The sequence below is a fragment of the Grammomys surdaster genome, unplaced genomic scaffold (assembly GCF_004785775.1).
Source record: "Grammomys surdaster isolate TR1022 unplaced genomic scaffold, NIH_TR_1.0 125621, whole genome shotgun sequence".
In the NCBI taxonomy this organism is placed as follows: domain Eukaryota; kingdom Metazoa; phylum Chordata; class Mammalia; order Rodentia; family Muridae; genus Grammomys; species Grammomys surdaster.
Window position 1 is genome coordinate 1,632,015 of NW_021620462.1, and position 20,934 is coordinate 1,652,948.

The following is a 20,934-nucleotide window of genomic DNA, read 5'->3' on the forward strand; positions in this document are numbered from 1 at the left end:
AGAACTTTCTGTGTGGCCTTCACAAGGCAGGGCATGATAACATGTGGGGCAACAGGTCTTAGTGATCCTTGAGACATCTTGGGTCTCCCATGTCCACCACAAACCCCTGGTGCTGCATATGGTCTCCCTTGAGTCTGGAGATCTCCTGGAGCCCAAGCCCCCATAAGCCCTCACTCCTTATGGGCACAGTTTGATGCCTCAGTTTTCCAGAACAGTTGGACAAAGAAGCAAGTGGCCTGCTCTGAGCTACACTGATGTTGTTAGTTGAAAGAGAGTAACCGAGCTAAGCTGAATAGTAGTAGGTGTCCTAAAGTCAGCATGTGTGCTTGTTGGGACATGAGGGGCAGCAGTGGGCTCCATGCTGCCATAATGTGGCCAGTCACCATCCATGGAGAAGAGAGAGGCCGAGACACAGTGCTTGCAGTGCCAAGATGTCATAGCACACACATTTATGGGACATCAGACAAGCAGCCAGGGTCATACGGTACCCATCAGTAACAGTCTGTGTGCACCTCCAGCCCCCAGTGCACTACTCAGATCAACAGTGCCTCCCCAGCACAATATTCCAGAGCCAAGGGCCCCCAAAAGCCATTTTGTGCCCAACTGAAGCCAGGAAACCTAGGGATGTCCAAAGTCTTGAGTGTGTGCACATGTGTATGTGTGAGGCAGATAGCCAGTTTCTGCATGTATACACCCAGGAACATGTGTGTGTGTGCATGTGTGTGTCCATTTCTGGCTGTATGTGCAAAGTTTGGAGTGTCTGACCCACCCCACTCAAGTGGCTTAGGCACATTAAAATGGTCACTGTGAGAATGGGGTGATGTCTAAGTGTGTCTGAGGATGTTTAAGTGTCCAGCAAGGAGTGTCCTGTGATGCACATCTCTCTGGGTGAACCTTGTACTGCCCAGGAGCCCCTGCACACAAAGCAACGCCTGTGAGAACACTCTGCTGACTGTGTGCCAGCCCCCATGCATCCCAGGGGGTCCATGGATCAATGCACTAGAGCAGTGTTCAGCCCATTAGTGTAACTGCATCTCAGCGGGAGCAGGAAATCAGGGTGGGCCTATCATCTGGGCACATACTCCCTGGGCAGCCCAGCCCAGTTGTGGTCACGCAGGGCCTGGTCCACTGTCCTGATATAGCCGTTGATCAAGTCCTTCATCTCAGGGGTGAAGGGCTCCTGGTCATGAGGGCGCCGGCCACGCCGCCTGAAGCTCCCCTCTTTGTTGTTCTCAACACAGAGAAGCCGCTCCTCGCTCACGGACACGTTGAGGAAGGCCACCATCTCCCGAAGTGTGGGTACCAGGCTGTGCCGCAGCTCCTCATAGTGCACAACCAGCAGCCGCTTCCCATACTTGAGCCAGTCTAGAACATGTGAGGACCACCAGGAGGCATAGCTATTCACAAAGTCTGGCCATTCTGGAGAGGGGAGAGAAGTATGAGTCAGGACTGCCTCTCATCTAATGGCTACTGGCTAGGGCCTGATGGGAGCGGGCTGCTGCCGGTTTTAGACTTCTCACTGCCCACAGCTGACCCATTTGGGAATCCAGTGTGAACCCAGGGTTCGTATCAGGTTAGACTTGGACGAGTCCTAAGTATGCCTGGAAAACAGTGACCTTGGGTGCCAAGTTCAGATAAATACAGTCTGCCATGTGACAAGTGAGAACTGGCTCTCTCCTGTACGCTGTTACCTTTTGGGACTTTCCTGGACAGTGAGGAGTCTGGGTAAGCCTGTGGGACCCTGGGACTGATATCAGCAGGATAAAAGGACCAAAATCAGATGCCAACCCAAGCAATCCATCTCAAATCAGGTTATATAATAGATATAGCAGGATATATAATCCACCTCAAATCAGGGTGATATAACTGAATGTTTGTAATGCATACTGAAGTCCCCAGACCCCAATATACATATAGAAGAGGCTTTTGGAAGGCAATGTAGGTTCGATGAAGTCATGAGTGTGAAGACCTTGAGATGGGATTAGTGTCCCTACAAGGAGAGCATCTCTGCCACAGGCCATGGCGTGCTGCCTGAAAGCTGGAGAAAGGCTTCACCAGACAATCATGCTGCTTCTAGAACCATGAAGAATAAAGAACTATTATTTATGTGCCCCTATCTATGGTGCCTTGTTACAGTAGGCCAAGCTGACTAGGAAGCAGGACTTGAGATCCAGCATTGCCAACCACCACCCAGGCACCTTGGTCAAATCAAGCTATTCTGGGCTTCTCTGAAAAGTTCTGTGGATTTGCAGTGATTCCCCTTCAGCCTTTGAAGGACTGTTGTGTTTAGCCCTGAACACAGAGCAGGCACATTCATCAGCTTCCCATTTCTGAATGACATGAGGGTATGGCTTCCTTGTCTTAAAGGAGGGTCTAGTTGATTCAGGCAGAGGGGCAGTCAGGGCCATGTGCGTCTAGAGCTGTCTCAGCTCTGTGCAAGCTTTAGGTATACACGACCTCATCACACACCTGAGGGTGGATAGAGGAGATTTTTGGCCTGCTATCAGCACAGCAGTCATAAAAAAACCCACACTGTGTGGACATAGCAAGCTTGGAGGAAATGGGGAGGAAGTGAGAGCAGCCAGGCCTTCCAAAGCCAGGAATGTTTATACTGATCCTGTATCACTCTGCCACATGTTAGTCCCCTTCTCAGGCCATCCATCCCTCACCTTTGCTCTTCCAGTTGCGGTCAGGGGCATAGCCCAGGTGTCCAGCGCATTTCCTGTTGAATTCAGCAACTAGGGACCGATAGGGGTTCCGGATCAGCAGGATGGCCGAGTCAAACATCTCAATCTCCCTCCGGCCACTCTCGTGTGTCTTCACACAGATGGTGCGCCGGCTCCGCCAATGGTCCTTCTCACCCTTGAACCCTGCGCAGGAGGAATGAGAGGATTTCTGTGGAGAGAATAACCCTCGCTCTCATGTGGGGTGATCCTATCTCTACAGTTACACAAGGACTGACGACATCTGAGGCTCTGGGGGACAGGATAGGGACAGGAGAGGCCTCCATAGGAGTGATTCTTGTCTCAGGGAAAGTATGCACAGGAGGTGTCTATCAGTGAGAAAGATGTTCATATCAGCATGAGGCAAATTACTTCCTGCAGTTCCCAGGAGTCAAAGGGCAAGGTCCCGACCATAGATCCAGAGGGTGACACACATGTTCGACTTTCCAGGGAGATAGTTTTAGAGGAGTATTGTAAAGAATTTTGTCCCAGGACTGAAAAGATGGCTCTGCCATTAAGAGCTCTGGTTGCTTTTCTAGAGAAAATGAATTCAATTTTCAGCACCCAAATGGCAGCTCACAACTGTCTGTAATTCAGTTCCAGGGCTTCTGATACCCTCACACAGATAGATTTACAGACAAAATACCAATGAACATAAATATAAACTATACATAAAAAGACATCTTAAAAAAAGAATTTTGTCCCAGATGAAGATTGAGGCCCAGATTGTGATATTGCACAATATAACACAGTATCCTGACAGCTGTAGAGCTCTGTTCGTATGTCCTCGGGTGTCCTTGTAAAGCCCCTATCTTCTAGCCACCTCCCATTAGAGACAAGTCAGCCATCATCAGTCAGTGGCTGTCCTCATGGCATATCCTACCACAGGTACCTGGATTATCATGATTAGAGATTCCCTACTACAGGTTCCAGGGCAATTCTATTGAAGGCTTACCCTCAGCATTTGAAGACCCACAACCCAATTTCCATGAATGGAGAGCTGTCCCCAGACCAGCATCTCTGCTACCCACATACATCCTCCCTTGGCTCTTTGGTAAAGCACTGTGCACTCAGAACCCGAGTGACAACTGGTTGAAAAGACCAGATTGTACTCATTGGCACTCAGAGACACAGGATTCCATCATTTCTTATGGCTCCTTGTGCTGGACTTTGGGTCATTTGATGGTTGATACTGTCAACTCAGTAAGCTTAGACTTGGCTAGGAGACAAACCTGAGGGTGGTGGGAGAGGAACACCTGTGAGGGATTTAGACCCTGGCCATGTCTGTGGGGGATTATCTTTATTGGGTTAACTGAGGGAGGAAGACCCACTTTATAAGAAGGTGAAACCATTCCCTGAACTGGGGTCCTGGACCCCATAAGAGGAGGAAACTGGTTGAGTACCAGCACTGATGCTTTTGTTCTTCCTGACCATGGATGGATACAATGTAACCAGCCACTTCAGTCTCCTGCTCCCTGTACTACCCTGACGGACTCTGTCTAAAACTGTCCGCCAAATAAGCCCTCACTCTCTTGAGTCACTTTCGCCAGGGTACATCGTCCCAACAACGGCAAGATAAATACAGAAGCAATAAATGAATAAAAGCAGACCCTGATTTAGAGGCTATGGCATAGAAGGTGGTGTGGCTCACAGGGGCTCAAGGGAAGAGGATGGAAGAGATCACAGAGTGGGATGCTACGGAAGGTCTTTCTGGAGAGATGTTGCCTGGAGTCCCTATCCCATAGGTCAGCCTTGCCCAGGACACCCAGTGGAGAGAACAGGCTCCACAAATCTCCATACGCTTGTCTTGGAGTTTTGGAAACAAGAGTCCAGATGCCTCCCTTTGGCAGTGGTCACAAAACACCCATTTCTGCAGGGCTTCCTAGTGCCTGGAAAATAAAACTCTCGAACCAGAAGTGAAGATTACCCACTAAAACTTGCTACTGCCATGGGCCAAATACCAGAAATCTTTGCCTTGACTGACCTTACCAAACAGGTTAGGATGCCAACTATGATTATGAATGTCAGGTTGTCGTCTGAAAGCCCACAGCCCAGGTGTCTCCTGGCAGCACTGAAGCTGGCTATTCCACTCTTTGGTCCCCATCTACATGTATATCCAGGCAGCTGGTACAGGCCTTCTAGGCAAACACTGTAGGTCACTGCAGCCTGGTCACAGGGGCCAGCAAGAGAAAGTAGGGCAATGTGCTAAGGTGGCAATTACTCCCGCCCTCGCCCCATCTGTAGGCACCCTTAGCATCTCTAGAAGATGGAGCTGAGTTATACATATGCAGGATCAGTTTGAGAGCTTGCTGCCAAACACAGACATCTGTCCCTCTGGGTTGTTTTTGTTTCTGATAGTGTTGGCGGTTTAGCAAACCAAACTCCGGCTAAGAAACCCAGAGCAAATGTTGTGCCACTTGACAACCGAGAAATACATTTTGCCAAATTTAGATGCCACTTGACTTGTCTGAGGGTCTTCCTTCTCGAGCAGCATGCAGACTTGGGCCATTTAACTTAATTTACTCAGTATAATGAGGCCTCTTATTTCTCCAAGGGAAAAATTAGAAAACATACAGTTCTTGACCATTTCTGGACCAATTTAAATAACTGTTTGTTTGTTTGTTTGTTTAATGATGATGAGCTACCCCTTTGCTTAGGAAAAAGAAGAATGAACAGATTAACTTTCACCCTTAATGACTGGGGGCTTATGGCAAAATTCTAGTGCTCCAAGGTGGGCTGGCTTGTGAGAGGGGTATGGGTTGTCCCCGCCCCCACCACTGCAAGTCTGGCTTACCCTTGTTGTACAGAGTTCCATCGAAGTAGTAGCTTCCCGTGTAGAAGCCAGTAGCATGCTCGATCAGGTGCCTTGCCCATGTGTTTCCAGCTCCCGGGAAGCTTGACAGAGCCACAAACACCTTAGACTTGTTGGGCAGGAATTTCCTGTCTGTGCAGCGGGTGTCTGAAAGTCCACAAGTCACCATGAAGTCTCAAGCACTGTGATCTCAGATCCATTGTTAGAGTCCTTTGGATAGGAACTGTTGATTATGGGACCTGCCACCTACACCCTGTTTGGCAGGTCAGTGGCTAGTGATGTGATAAGGCCTCCCATCCCTGATGGCTGAGAATCAGGTGCTCTGGGGATCCTTGCCCCACTCTGTCTCTCTGGGACAGCCAAAACCTCTTGACATAACACTGAGGACTCCAGATTCTGCTGGGGAGGTGGACAGGGCTGTGTCTGGACCTAGTTCATGCAGGGCAATGAACTGAAGATGGGCTAATTTGAGGCCAACAAGTGTGCTTCTTGTGTTCCCTCCCCAGGGCTGCTGGCAGAAATACAAGTTGCTGGGAGATGATCCCTGGAGGCACTGAACAACAGTGTGGGTGCTTCTCCTGGATGCTTCTCCCTATCAGGTAGTCCTCCCCATCAATCCCTATGACCAGCACATGTGATGTGATGATGCTCACCTTGGGGAAGGCTAGCATATGGGGGCTTCTGAAACCTAAGCATTGTTCTTCCAGTGTCTGTGAGTCTTAGCCCTTACATTATTCTCCAGAGCTCCCCCCCCCTCTCTCTGTTCTTCCTCTCTGCTTCTTTCGATACCATTACCAAAGTTTCATATTTTCAAAAGGAGCCTGATCTCACCCCACCTTTTCTCTCATCTGCCCACTGAGAAGAGACACTGGAAACTCTACATACCCTATACTCTTGTGGTTGCATAGTCAGGCATACCTAGCCTTTCTCGCCTTAGGAGCTCTATGGCCTCATATCAATGGTACAGTTCAGGAAGTGTTCAGAGCTCACCTTGCACAGGTGTCTGGTAGACCTCACAGTAGCCAGGTAGCCCTTGTGCCTCCGGGGACTGGCTGCACATTGCTCCATCCACAGCATCCCGCAGGCTGAACTGGGGGGTAGGGTAGGCACAGTAGCAATCCCAGCCTCGGAGGATGGCCAGAGGAAACTCCTGTGTAGAAGGAGAGGAGGAGTGTAAGGTGAAGGAGTGGCCTGTGCCTGTAGCTCAGGTGTGAGATAGACCCTGTGGAGGTGCTGCCACTCATACAGGGTCAGGGGGGATGACCACTAGGCTCTGTATTCAAACCAGGGACAGTCAGAGCAGTGAGATGTGACTTCTACCCTGCAGGAGCTCAGAGTGGACAGTGACAAGCCAACAGCCACACTGCATGAGACACATCATGGGAGGAGGTGAGCAAAGTGCAGCAAGCTTGGCAGGTCATAGAACTGAGTCCCAGACGTGGCTAGTCATCTGACAGGAGAGGTAGGGTGGGTGAGGATCTCAGAGAAGAGACCACCATGCATGCCTGAACTTGTGAGGACAGGAAGCCAGCTCTGCTGCTACAGGGCAGCTCAGGCTGTGATGTACCACACTGTCAAACAGACCTCGAGCCCCTTGGCCTACAGGTCCCACTGCTGAGTGGGGGGACAGAGCCCTATAGTCTTTTTTTCCAAAGATGGTAGAGAAATACAAATCTTGTTCCTTCTTGACATGTTCACATGATGGGGGCTTTCTGAAAATGGAAAGCCTTCACCAGGTGAAGGGACTGGAAACACATCCTTTTGAGGCCCCAGGGAGCTCTCAAGTGGGTTCTTGATCCTCTTTGGAGTGTCTGCATCATACAGCAGAGAGAACATTCTGAAGACCTGGATGTGAATTCTGGCTCACTTGGTGGGCAACAGTGGACAAGATGCTTAACCACTCAGAATCTCACCACAGATAAAGACTAATGAAATGTAACAGGTAGGCTGATGGCTAGAGGATCTGGGCCAAGTGGCTCAGTGCAGTGCCCAGCATCCAGTAGGCATGCCATATAGGAATGGACCATTTTCGGCTTCTTTATCCATTTGAGTGTTAACCACAGCTTATTAAAAAAAAGAAGTGCACCCACTTCCCTCACACATGTCTGTGAGCACCCACTATGTGCCAGGAAGCAGGTGGGACACTCAGCCCCACCCCCTTGTATCCCAAGGGGAGTGGCAGGCCTCTTAGGCTCCGAGCCTACATAACAGAGGGAGGCAGTGGGTGGGTGTAGGATGGTGTTTGCTGAGAAGGGAGCCAGCGCTGCACAAACCTTTTTATTTTTTGCCCGCAGCAAGAAATCTCATAAATAAATAAGGAAAATCAATAGCGTTTTCCGTGCGTGGCTTGGTAAAGCTGACGAGCTGTGCGTTCGTGTTAGACAAGAGAGAGTGTTGCAGCCAGGGGAGGTGAGGCAGAGCCTAGGGGACACAGCCAAGAAGAAATGCTGATTGTTGACCCTCATGGTCGAGTAGACTCTCTCCTCTGAACCCAGCAACCCCTGACCCCCAACCCCATCCTTCTTCATACCAAGATGACACTGTACCTGCTGGCATATGGGGCTGACAGTTTCAATCATGTCTCTTATGTAGATTCTACACGTGGACTCCACACTGCTTTATAGATAAGCCCCTTTGGTGGCCAGATTCTCACCACAACTCAGCCAGCTTTTCTGGAAGCAAGCTTCCCTGTGGATGTGAACTGACGAAAGTGGTGTGGTCTCTGACGTTTCCACTGTCCCCTTTCAGCACACCAGTGTCCTGCCTCATCCCTTAGTAGTGCCTTCATCCCAGCGGGGTCTCCCAGGCCCTCATGTTGCCATTTGGGAGCACACAGTAGTGTGGTGGTGTCTCCTCCCAGCACACATAGGCTGTGAGGGTGGAGTTTCAGAGCAAGACTCCTTATAGAGTTAATTAAAATGAAGCCATTAGGTTGGGATGGCCCTTCATTATGATGGGTGTTCTCACAGGTCAAAGCTCAGCAAAGACAAAACCTAAAGGCAAGCATCTATGGATGGTAAGAGACAGAAGCAAGGGAGAGAGGCTTTAGGAGAAACCAACACTATGGGTACCACCACCTTTTCGTTCCAGTTTTAGAGTCCAGAGCTAGGTTAAGGTTAATATGTGTTGTTTAATCTGCCTGGCCAATGGTGCTGATGCAGCAGCCTGAATCAGCTAAGACTCTGTTCCCTGGCTACTGAGTCAGTCTCCCACCTCAGGGCCACCGCACCTGCTATCCCAACTGCCTGGAATGTTCCATCTCACACACCCTTTCTCGCTTTCTCATAGCCACCATCTCAGTGAGGCCTCCTCTGCCTACCCCTTACCAAACTGCAGTCCCCTCCCACCTTCTTCCTTGCTGTGCATGAATTCCTGGTGAAATGCTCTCACTCCAAAAGCACAGCTTGGTCAGCTTTGACGAACAGACCTGGGAGACAGGCAGCACTTCCATCCACTTCGAGGTTCTACTGTCCTTTCTCCAGCATCTTTCTCTCCTTCAACCTAAGCAACTGTTCTGCTTTCGATCACCACAGATCAGCGGTATCTATTCTAGAGTGCCGTATAAATAGAATCACTATTTATCTAGAAAACCATTTATCTAGTCTGGCCTCATTGCTTTACACGTCCTTCTCCCTAGACCATAGAATTCCACATGTGGATGGACTGTGTGTTGACTAACTCACTTTTTGATGGATGTCTGAGCTGTTCCCGTTTTTAGCCACTGTGAGTTAAGCTGCTTTGGGACATCTAAGGATGAAGATCTCACGTGCACACACCTGCCCTTCCTGCCTTGCTCTTCACTGATGTGCTCACCACCACACAGCATATCATAGCACACTGCATACTTTACTTCTTTTCCTGGCTTGTTGTCTGCCCCATTTGTGAGAGTGTAAACAGGGAAGGGAGACGTGTCCTATGTGTGGCCAGATCCTCAGGGTCTAAAACAGCATCTAGTGTGTGGCAGGAGTTAGTAAATGTTTTATATATGAACTAATGAATGAATGAATGAATGAATGAATGAATGGACATCCTTTCTAGATTTCACCAGCATTGAAAGCTCTTGGCAACAAACCATGCCATACTCCTTCAAGGTCAAGAGCATCAGAGGAGAAAACCCTCCCAAACCCTCCCAAGCCCAGGACTCTGCTATCTGGGATTCCTGCTGAGGCCAGCAGTCTCCTTGGCCTAAGTATTCTGCTGAGGCCAATGGGCCCCTGGACCTCCCCCGTGACACTGGTGCTGCTGTTCACTTCCATTCTCATATCCCAGGGCTGACCATCTCATATGCCCATCGCTGCCCCCACTAGTGACGCAAACCTTTCTGCTTCCCTGAGTGGATTAAACTGTCAACTTTCCGGGTGTGTGCAGAGCAACGGGAGAGCTGCAGACAGTAATGCAGTTTTATTTACAACATAACCGCCTCGGCGACATCACTGGATTCTGAAAACACAGAACAATTTTCAGCCCCGTGGGATTTCGAGGACACGATTTCCATAAAAATTAAATATTGATGAATCTTATCTTTCTGCCAACTTCCCAGCTCTCCCATGCCCCTCCCCCACTCCAACCTTCAATGAGAGAAAAAGACAGAGGGATGGTGTCATGGGGCGGTGGGGGGTGGAGTGTGTGTGTGTGTGTGAAAAAAGCCAGGCAGCAAAAGCAAGCAGAAAAGCCAGAGCTGTGTGGGGCTGTTGGAATCAAGCAGAGTTGGGAGAGCCAGTTAGGCCTGCATCCGGGACACAGGATGATTCTGCACCTCTGGGCATGAGTTAAGGTATCTGGGACGGGGACTCAGTAGGAATAGGCATCAGGCAAGGACCAGGTCTTGAGACAGAATACAGCTCTGTGGCTTGCAAGGAGCCATGGGCAAAGGACTGGCTACTGGCTGTAGAAATCTTCATTCACTAGAGAGGGGTCTAGGGGCTGAATGATCTCTAGGTGCCTTTCATAGAGTACTTGACAATTGTGATGGTGGACGTGCAGGTAAGGCCCAAAGAACAGTGCCAGAGGCTTCAGATGCAAGATCTCCAGCCCCTTCTCAGTGCAAAGCCCTTACTTAACATGCCCTTTCCACACATCCAATCTCAACATGCTGGCGACTCACATTAAACTCCTTCCTATGCACACAGATAAGTCTAAGCATGATGACTTGAGAAGAAGTCAGAGTGTCCCCAGGGGACCTATGAGTATCAGTAGAGTGGCATGGCTTTCGGAAGGCCTGTGTCCATAGGAGATAGACAAAGCAACTCCCAGAGAATACCTTCCATGAAAGCCAAACACCATCAAATAGAGAGCCAGTGAAGACCCACCCAACCACCAGGAGCCCAGGGGCCTGGTATCCATCTACCAAGGCAAGACCTGGCTTCTTCCGAGTCAGCTTCTCGAATGTTCCATCATGTAAGAAGCCAGGGCAAGCAGAGGAATCACCATCACCACAATAACTGTCTGCATAATGAGTTACTCAAGAGGCACCGCAAACATAAATCATGACATCATTGGATCGATCCTTGTCATCTTTGAGTAGACATTCTCACCCCATTCCACACAAAAGGTGATGGATGTGGGTGACAGGACCAGCCAGCATCATAAATGAGTATGTAGCTGGCAGGTCTAGGACTCAAACGATCCCAAGTTCAAGTCTTCTCAGGACCAACTTGAGAGGACAAAGCGCAGTTGGGAAGGATAACAAGAGTCTTCCATGTGTACATACAAAATCCTCAGCTCCCTTGTTAGCAGAGTTCCAGGAGACACCTGTGAATGTGCTCACAGGTAAGAAAAGAAAGAATAAAAAAGAAATAAGGAAGTGGGTCTGAGATAGCGCCATCCATAAAGTGCTTGCCTGGCAAGCATGAGGACATGAGTTCCAGAACCCACATTTCAAAGGGGCAAGTGGGGTGGTGCACACTTGTGATTCCAGAACTGGGGAGGTACAGTCAGGTTGATCCCTGGGGCTTGCGGGCCAGCAGACGTAGCTTACTTAGCAAGTTCCAGGCTAGTGAGAGACACTGTCTTAGACACTGTCTTAATAAAACCCAAGGTAGATGGCTTCTGAGAGATGATACTTGGCCTCCAGGTCACATATGCACACGTGAGCTCGTGTGTGTGTGTGTGTGTGTGTGTGTGTGTAAGTGCATGCACATACCCATATATACAAGACAAAAGAAAGGAGAGAATGGATGGGGAGGGGGAGAAATAAGGGAAAGAGGGAGAAAGGCAAAGAGAAGAGAGGGAAAAGAAGGATTTTAAGCCAGACAGCCACAAAAATCATAGCATGGCGACAGAAATGCACAGGCCACATTAAAGAAGAGGATGGATGTAAGACGCAGTGGCCCAACTATTACATTAGGAAACAAAGTGCTTGCACACATACCTAGAACAAGGTCAAAAGACTGCTTATGTCTTTAGCTGGTTTTTTTTTCTGATGCAATAAAGTTATAAATAAGATTTATTTCTATTTTTTGCATCTTCAACTTTTTCTGTAACAGATACCCTTTTACCTTTGCAACCCTCTAAAATAATGAGTGTTTTAAAATCACACAGATGGTTCAAGATCACAGGTTTTGTATAGACTTTTAGATGACTCTGCTATGTGCAGTCCTAGGGATGGAACCAGGGTCTTCTACATGCTAAGCAAGGGCTCTCTAAGAGACTCACACCCTCAGACTTACTGTGTAACCCAGACTAGTATTAAACTCACAATCAACCAGTCCCTGTGCCTCTTGAGTGCTCGGATTTCAGGTGTGTATCACCCTGTCCTGGCCTAAAGCACCATTCCCAAGCAGCTCCTGGAAAGTACATATACAACCCAGCAAAAGAAACTCCTTTCTGTCAAGGCTCACAGATCCCAGACTCCCACAGATGCCAACATTGGCAAAGACAAAGTGCTGCACGGTTGCTGGGGTCTCCCTGGGCCAGACCCCTCTCAGCTACTGAGACTCAGGGGGATTTAGTCAGAGCAGGTAAACTGGGTAGAAACAGGGGCAGGGTCATGCCTACCTTTCCAGTTCCCCAGGCATTGTGATTTGGGGACAGTCACACCTTAGTAACCTGCTGCAGACGGTGTCAGACTTCATTGCTTCTCATTTTAGAATTCCCACTCCCACTACAGTCTCTGCTCTCGCTCACAAATATCAGTCTTCAAATTAATTATCCTAGACGGAGCCAATGCACAGTTATCTACCCCCCATCCATGCTGCTTCCCACTCTGTATGGAGTGGCTTCCTTCTATCCAACACGAATATCACAAATTCGACAAGACCACTTTGCAGGGCTTTAAAAATGCATTATTTGGAGAGGGTGGAGAGATGGCTGAGTAGCATAGAGCCCTTGCTGAGGTTCCAGAGATCCCAGGTTCAGTTCCCAGCATCCACAGGGTGTGGCTCACTATTGTCTGTTAAGTACAGCAGGGATCTGATGCCCTCTTCTGGCTTCTGTAGGCACTGCACTCATAGCACAGACCTGACTCATACACACATAATTTTAAAAAAATACATTACTTTCATCTGTGATATAGCCACTGGTAAGGAGCCACGCTACCATAAACAGTACCTTGCTCAGGACACTGTAAAGGACCCTAATGAAATTCACTAGGTCATCAACATAAATGAAGATGTGAAAGCAGAAGAGATGCTAGGTGGCATGAGAAAAGGGGATCAACAGGAATAGGAGGGAAACAGAAGGTGATGGGGTGCATTTGATAAAAATACACTCTTTGTACTGGGAAAATGGGGAATGGAATCCATTATTATCATTGACATATGCTAGTAAAAATGGATCATGAAGAGGCTGGCTTTGCTCTCAAATATTCTTCATAGAATACAGTCATCTTCCAGAAGCTTCTTCAATCCATGTTAGCTACCTAGTGCAAAACTAGGGATCTTTATCATAAAGACGCCTTACTGGATAGCTCAGAAGTGGGGTGCTGCAGGCTGCAGGGAGGGCCTCGCTCTTCTGTCTCCAAGCACCATCTCTCACATCTACTACAATGGGCTGACACCCTCAGGCTTAGCTCTGCCCTGTTGAACACTCTGCTGTGAGCATCCCCACCCCAGCTCGCTCCCACAAGTGTCTGGACACATTTTCAATGGCTGTAACACAGTGTACCGTATGGTTCTGGTAGAGTCTGTCCATTCCCACTGCGCGTGGCATCTGAACTTATTTTCTGGCCCAGTGAAGAGGTGATGAGGTTGGTGCTGGACAGCCATGCTGTGCCATTGCCACTAGACTGTCTAGGGAAGGAAGTACTCAGTACAGCCGAGGGTTCCATGGCTGCTGTACTACCACCCTGTACAGGAGAGAAGTTGGGAAATGACTCCCTGTAGCAGCCATGGTCAGGCCAATTTCTAGTGCATTCCCTACCCCAGGCCTCCATGCTGAAAGTGGGATTCGGTGCCATTGGGAATGCAGGGCACTGCTGTACATTCAAACTGGCTCTTCAGGGCTGAGGGTTTTACCTCCACAGATCTTGGTCAATGTGTGAAGTTTGAGTTGTGACCCTTGAAGGGAAAGCTGCTGTTGGCACTCCGTGGTTGGAAGCTGGGGTCCTTGCTAAACATCCTGTCATGCAGAGTTCCTGAAACAATGAATTCTCCAAACCTCAAGGCTGGGGTCTTGGGTCCCATTATACCAGGGTGTGAGAGGGAGACAAAGGTGACAGGCTGGCATCCTGGAGAGCAGAGGTGGAACTCTAAATCACGCATCAGCGGTGTTTTACTGCCTCTGTTCTGGCCACAGCTGAAATCCCTTACTTAAAAGCCACATCACAGCCTGACCATTGCGGCAGCTTTGCCAAGTGTCTCTGAGGCTGACCCTGAAGAATGCTGCCTCGGAGGAGGATCTATGGAGGACTCCCCTGGTCAGATCTACTCTCTACCCACACAGAACTCATCACTCCTCCAGGTGACCCTCTCAAGGGGATTTGGCGGGTGCAGCACCACTCACCCCTCCTCCTTCAGCCCTACCCGCCTCTCTGGTCCAAAACATCCTGTCTACAGATAGAGTGTCAAGCGACTCCTAGCACCCCACCCCCTACTATACCACCAGCAGCTTCCTGTTTCCTGTTGTGGAAAATTAAAAGCAAAACAAAATCAAACCAAACAACCCACTGAACACCTATCTGCTTATATTGCCGTAGGTGCTCCAGGTCCTCCCCAGAAGTTGTGGTCCTCCTCCTCTTTAAGGTATCTCCATCTCCTTCAGCCACTAGCCTCTCAATCATGCACCCTGGCTCCTCCCCAGCCATAGGCTCTCTCTACCTAGCTGTGCCTCACTCTGACACCCAGCACATGATTTCATCACTGTAAACATCAGCCTAGGCAATTTGGCCAAATACTGCTAAACGTGGGTTGCTAAAAGCCATTTTCAACTTGAATGCAGTAAAAGGTGACTCTACCACAGCTGCAAACCCCTGCAGCTCTCAACAATGAGACTCAAGGAAATGTCCCTTCCTGCTCTATCTGACTGGGGGCTGGGGCAAGAGATGAGTGGGCTGATTCCCACGCCTGATGCTCTGAAGACACGGCCACATCTGAGAACTTCAGGCCCCCTTTCCATGTGGCTCTGATAAGCCATGCCTTCAGGAAACGCTAGAGCTAAGCCAGTAACTCGCCCTTGAGATGCATCTGCAGGGGAGTCAGACAAGGTGCTAAGGTGCAAAACGGCTTATGATACCGGGAGCCTGCAGGGATCTTCTGGCACACTTCACTGTAAAAGTGTAGCGATGTGGATTTGTGCCAGTAAATATGAAGGAGAGCTGAAAATAGCAAGGAGTTTCTCATCTTTAAATTATTGTCTGTAACCACCAGGCAGGGCTCTCTGGGTTCTAGAGGGCTGCCCAGGGGGAGACACATCCAGAATACTGGAACACTTTCCTGGGACACCCTTCCCTAAAGGAGGAGAACCCTCCAAGAGTCGCTACATCCCCCTACATCTCTGGAAGAGGTGTAAAGTTAGTACAACCTTTGCCAAGGGCAATCTGGCAGCTGAGACTAAATAACAAAGCTACCTCCTGAACCCAGCATTGCCTGGGAGAGTGTTTTGGTTTTGTTTTGGTTTTTTTGTGTTTCGTTTTTTTTTTTCCCTTACAGATTCACTCATACAAAATGACCTAAAACATAGTCTTTGCAGCACTGTTTGTAAAAACAAATGACTAGACACAATCTAAAAGCTGAACAGTAGGGGTTTGGTTAAATAAATTATAGGACATCTGTGAGGCTGGGAAAGACTGGAATTCACTTTCTACACCCATATGGAATGATCTCTAAGGAATGGTCTGGTAGAACAGGGCCAGTTCAGCCGAGAGCAGGCATTGTGTGATCAGCAGCCCTGGGGTTTGTAATAGACCTGTCTAGGATGCAACTGTTTGAATATTCAGTTTCTGGAAGCGGCTGTGGGAAGCCAGGGCAAAGAGCTGCCTCCCAGGGAGAAGGCTGGGTGGAAGAGAGGCAGGAGAGAGCCCACTTGCCTTGGTATCTCTTTCCTGTGTCCTACACAAACAAGTTAATCAAGCTAACCCCCCCTCCCCCCGGGGGTGTCTAAGCCTGCAGTCACGGTGACTGAACTTTCCCTTTTTCCAGTTTTTTTTGGTCATTTCTCCCTCACCTTCTGTGGCAAGGAGAGGTTGCAGTGTGTGAGAGCACAGATGGTAGATTCAGGAGTCCTAGCTGTGCCTGTGTACAAGCTTATCCCTCTGCAAACTTAAGCTGTCTCCCACAGCTACCTGGGAGGTGAGGAGGTCCCTTGCTGAGAAGATTAAAGCAGACAGTCTCTGGAAAGCCTCTGGCCCCTCCAAAGCAGCTAACCTCTACTTTCCCCCTGCTCTAACCCAGTGGCATTGTACATTCTGGAGGAAGCTGGGGTTAGGGATCCTCTGGGGGAATGGCTCAACATTTCAGGTGCATTTGTTTCTTCTAGCCGCAGGCAGGGCTGGCAGTTGTGTGGGTGTCCTTATTCCCTCCCCCACTGAATTCTATTCCCACCATAAATACCAGAAGAGAAAGTGTTTTCCTAGGCTAGATGTATAAACTGACTTCTGGGGTGACTGTACTGTGACCTATGGACTCCTGATGGCAGTGGCTTTGAAAATGCTGGCGACACAAACAGAAGTACGTCAATGGTGTACTCAGGAAAGAGGAGACAGCCTATAAAAGCTTTGTTCTTCTCCACCTTGCAAGGGAAGCATTTCCAGACAGCTGAGGAAGCAGGAAGAGGGCAGCACCCAGTGAGGTTGCAGGGGTGCAGGGTGAGAGGATATGACCACTTCAGTTCACTGCAGCTGCTTCTGCTCCATCCACCCCCAACCCCTACTCCCATACACACACACACACACACACACACACACACACACACACACACATAGTGGGCCATGCAGCTGTCAAGTCCCAGCTCCACCACTACTACCTGAGTCCGTGCAGGCAGCTTGGGTGCTATGCCTTAGCTGCCTCAGTTTCTTCATCTGCCAAACACAGATGGTTACCACACCCATCCCATCAGGCCTTAGGAAGATGGAATGAGTTAACACAGGTAAGGTGCTTAAAGTCGTGCCGAGCATGGTACGTACAATCAGTGAACGGCTGTTTCTGTTCAGTCACTGTCACTGTCATCACAGGCAATGCCCTCTCCTCCCCTTAGCTCTGTTCTGTCATACTGTCAAAACCCACAGAGCATCAAGGCCCCTGGGCCCCAGCACAACTGAATCAGCCCCAGCTCCCAGCCCACTGTTACCTATAGTCACTTGCAAAAACACAGCATCCACCATAGTTTGGAGATGACTGAATCCCCTGGGCTCTGTGGCCACAGAGCTCCCTACCACACTTCACACACTCCCGACTTTGAACTTTGCAAACCTCGCCTGCCTTTGACAACTCCTCATCCTACCACAGAGTGAGAACATAGAGTGGGGACTGTGGTGCCCTGCCCAGGCCAGACCTAGCAGAGTTCCACTCCATTCTGAGCCTGGATTGAACCACCGGAGTGGTATGGACCCTTCAGTCAGCGTAGCCCTCAGCACAGACAATAGAAAATCCATCAGCTGTCCTTAAGGGTTGAGCTGACATCTCCTGGAGTTCAAATAAGGCGAATTCAACATGTGACGCTTGTGCCAAGAGCTTCCATGCAGAAAGCCACACAGACACATTCTTTCCAGCTTTGCAACCTTCCTTATCCAGCCTCAGACCACAGTGTGTGCTACTGAGAACTACCCAACACTCTCTGTAACACTAGATATATGGCCTGGCCCTGCTCTCCACTCATTGCCTCCCACCTGGGCAATCAGAGTGGATGTGTGTGGTCCAGCATGGGCCCTACCCCTACTCTGAAGACCACCATGCACACTGTATAGCTGAAGTATCACACAACGTTAAGTTAGTAGTTCTTACTTTCTGGGAACAAAATCCAGAACATGTCTCCACAGTCATGTTGGCCTGTGTCATGGAGGAGGAGAAGGTGTGGGTGACATTCTCTGGCAGTGGGAAGCACCCTCGGTAGGTGGCAGTGCGCCCTGCAGGGAAGGAAACAGGGTGTTGATGAGAAGTGGCATCTGTGCTTGGCTTTGGGTCTTGCGACCCATGTGACTATACTCAGGAGGGGCAGAGATCACACAAGAGAGAGGAGAGTAAAGGGTTCGAATGGGATTGAGGAAGCCTCTGAGAAAAACCCACATGGGAACCATGATCACCAGGGTCTCTGACCAAGGCCAAGAGGCTGTAATGCTGAATTAAGGGCTTGCTTTTCCTATCATATCTCTGGTTGCAGGGGTGAAGGCAGGGGTGAATAGCTGTTTTTCTTTCCTTTATTTTACATTTTACTTCATGCTAGTTTCCACAGTAGGTGATCTGACAGGCCGATAGTCTAGAAAGTTCTAGGACTCACGAGAATATGCGTGAAGAAAAAAGTGGAGCTGTGTATCTGGACTGCCCGTTGCCTCTTACTGTGCTGCAGCAGACAGAGCCCTCCTGGGCCTCCCAGCATGGCTGCCCTCACTCCCACCTCGAACTCCTGCCGGGATTCTAGGAATACTCTGCAATCCTGTGTCACAAAGGAATCTTCTTGCCAAGTTGTTCTTCAACCTTCTGGTGGAAAAGCTCAGCTCGCTTGTTGGTTCCCTTGGTACTGAGCAAACCTTCTGGAATGTTCCAGCACCAACTGTTTGGGGATAAGTTTCTTGAGATGGCATCTGATTCTCATCCCACACTCCTCTTCATATAAGGTCTCCTGAGGCTTGGCATCTTCTCTCAAACTTGTTCTACCTGTCACATCTCCTAGGCAGCAGCACAAACTCTTCCTAGCCTTGGTCAGTGTGGGAATAATTTTTCCTTATAAACATTTAAGTGTAGGTAAGACCTGGACATGGAAGCTCATCTTGATTGACCATAGAACCAGTGGTTTGGGAATCAGTGTGTAGAATTAGGAAGACGGCATGTTGCAGAGCAAACAGCTAGCTTTGAGTCTTCAGAACCTGGGCTGTCCAGTCTGTCACTAGCCCTGTTACGGACTAAAGGATCCTTCATCACCTATATCCTCAAATCTCCGAGGACTGTTATGGAGACACTGTGTATCCTAGTGCCATCTGCTAACAGCTGTATCTCCTCATACTCACACACCTGCTCAGGACTGATGCACCAGGCAAGAGCAACAGCATCCTGCCCCCGAGACTCTGTGCCATCCTGTGCCAAGGTCAGGCCACAAAGAACAAAGGCTTCATTCAGGCCACAGAGCTAAACTGCTGGCATGGGATAGACACTGAGAGGCATGTGGGAAGGGAGGGCCATCAGGGCAGACAAAGCACAGAGAAGGAGAGTAACAAGTGTCCCAGGGAGTCTAGGCCATGGAAGGGTGGCAGGACAATGGGGGCCATGAGACTCCAGAATAGAACTCTTCAGAAAGAGGCTGTGTGTGATCTCCTTGGCTCTCTGCATGCAGCCTAAACACTGAAACACAGCGGTGCCAAGGGGTGCTGAATGAGTGAAGGAATGGGATGATGGGGTTCAGCATGACCTACAACAGGGAAGCAACCCATGAGCTTGAGAGGTCACAGAAGTGGTCTGTGCTCATCACTGATATGACCGTTCGTGGATACTGCCATTAAGTGTAAAGTATTCTATAGCCCTGGCTCTATGTCCCCAGGTGAGAGCCTTGGGGTCATTTAGGGCAGAATAATACTGTCCATGGAAGACACTGCTAAGGTGTGAGGACTGAGTCTGATCCCAACTGGAAGGTAAAGGAATGCTTGTATGTCCTAGCAGCTGCAAAGCTGCAGTTTACAAAGGGTGGTCACCTGATCATCTCTGACAGCCTGTTAGCAGAGCTCCTGGAGAGGGGAGCAGAATGCAAAGGTCAGCCACACAGCTGGCTGCAGAAACGGCATCTACACCACTGCCAACACGAACCACGACAGCAGTTCCAGCCCACTCAAGACCAACGGCTGGCCCGGATGACCAGACCACCTGTCCTTCAGCCAATCAGAAGCAGAGGCAAAACAGCTGTCTCCAAGTTAGTGACTGAGCAGAATGGGAAGCTGGTAGGGTGGCCCAGAGTCTACCTCCGGCCTGGTCCTGCTGGGGCTTGGGTGTGAGGGATCAGGGATCAGGCTAATCATTTGAAATCAAAGAAATGAAAGCTCCGAGAAGCTAGCATAAGCCAGTCCAGTCCTCAGGAAGCCTGTGCGGGTGTCCAAGTGACAGGGTAAACCTCATGTCTGACACATGCTAGATACCAGTAGGTTTCTGTTGAGTTAATATTTTCACTAGCAAATCCTTGAGCTCGTACATATAGTCAGTGCCTTCTCTCCAGGGCACTGCCTCATCCAGCCCTCTTGGCTCCCAGGTTACATCTGCTGGAGGAAGGAAGCACCTGAACAGCAGTCAGGAATGAATCACTCTCCCTGAACTCTGGCCCTGTTCACAGTGGCTATGGCCCACCATGGTCCTCGGGACTGGGCTAGTTCTTCTCAAGCTGTATAATTTTGAATTGTATGCTCATCTTTGGTGAGAATTTATCATGAAAACCTTCGATGTTTGCTGGTATAGCTCTCCTGAGAGAGACTTTGTACTTTGTTCCTCTAAGAACCTCCTAAACCCCAGGACTAACTTTTGTGTTGAGCTTGCAGACCCAGGCAGATGAACTCTCAAATTATTCGCAAATGCAGAGCTGTCGTCAGACAGTCTCAAGTCTTTTGTCTCCTCAAACCAGTTTCAGATGGTCCAGTCTGCCACCCTATTGCTAGTGGTCTAGCTCTATCCAGAGGAGTTAGAGAATAGACTGGAACCCAGAGAAGAGAAGTGGAGTGAGCCCTCTGCAGCCACACAGCAAGCCTAGCCTTCCTATTCAGTTCTGCAAAGGTCAAGGGAAAGGTGCCTAGTCACAAAGCCAGGCAGTTAGGTTTGGACGACCTTCATTCTCTGC

The 20,934-nt window shown here is 49.4% G+C and overlaps 1 protein-coding gene across 3 annotated transcripts in view; it reads right to left on the reverse strand.

Moving 5' to 3' along the window:
- Positions 1 to 418: 418 nt before the first annotated feature.
- Positions 419 to 20,934, reverse strand: part of Wscd1 (WSC domain containing 1) — a 38,075-nt gene continuing 17,559 nt past the window's right edge. For all 3 annotated transcript variants that reach the window (XM_028787261.1, XM_028787260.1, XM_028787262.1), the window contains exons 5-9: positions 17,910 to 18,031; positions 6,526 to 6,685; positions 5,518 to 5,682; positions 2,670 to 2,870; positions 419 to 1,419 (exon numbers count right to left, since the gene is read on the reverse strand). In XM_028787261.1, the coding sequence (XP_028643094.1) occupies positions 1,067 to 1,419; positions 2,670 to 2,870; positions 5,518 to 5,682; positions 6,526 to 6,685; positions 17,910 to 18,031 (1,001 nt within the window). In that variant the 3' untranslated portion in view covers positions 419 to 1,066. The remainder of the gene's footprint in view (positions 1,420 to 2,669; positions 2,871 to 5,517; positions 5,683 to 6,525; positions 6,686 to 17,909; positions 18,032 to 20,934) is intronic.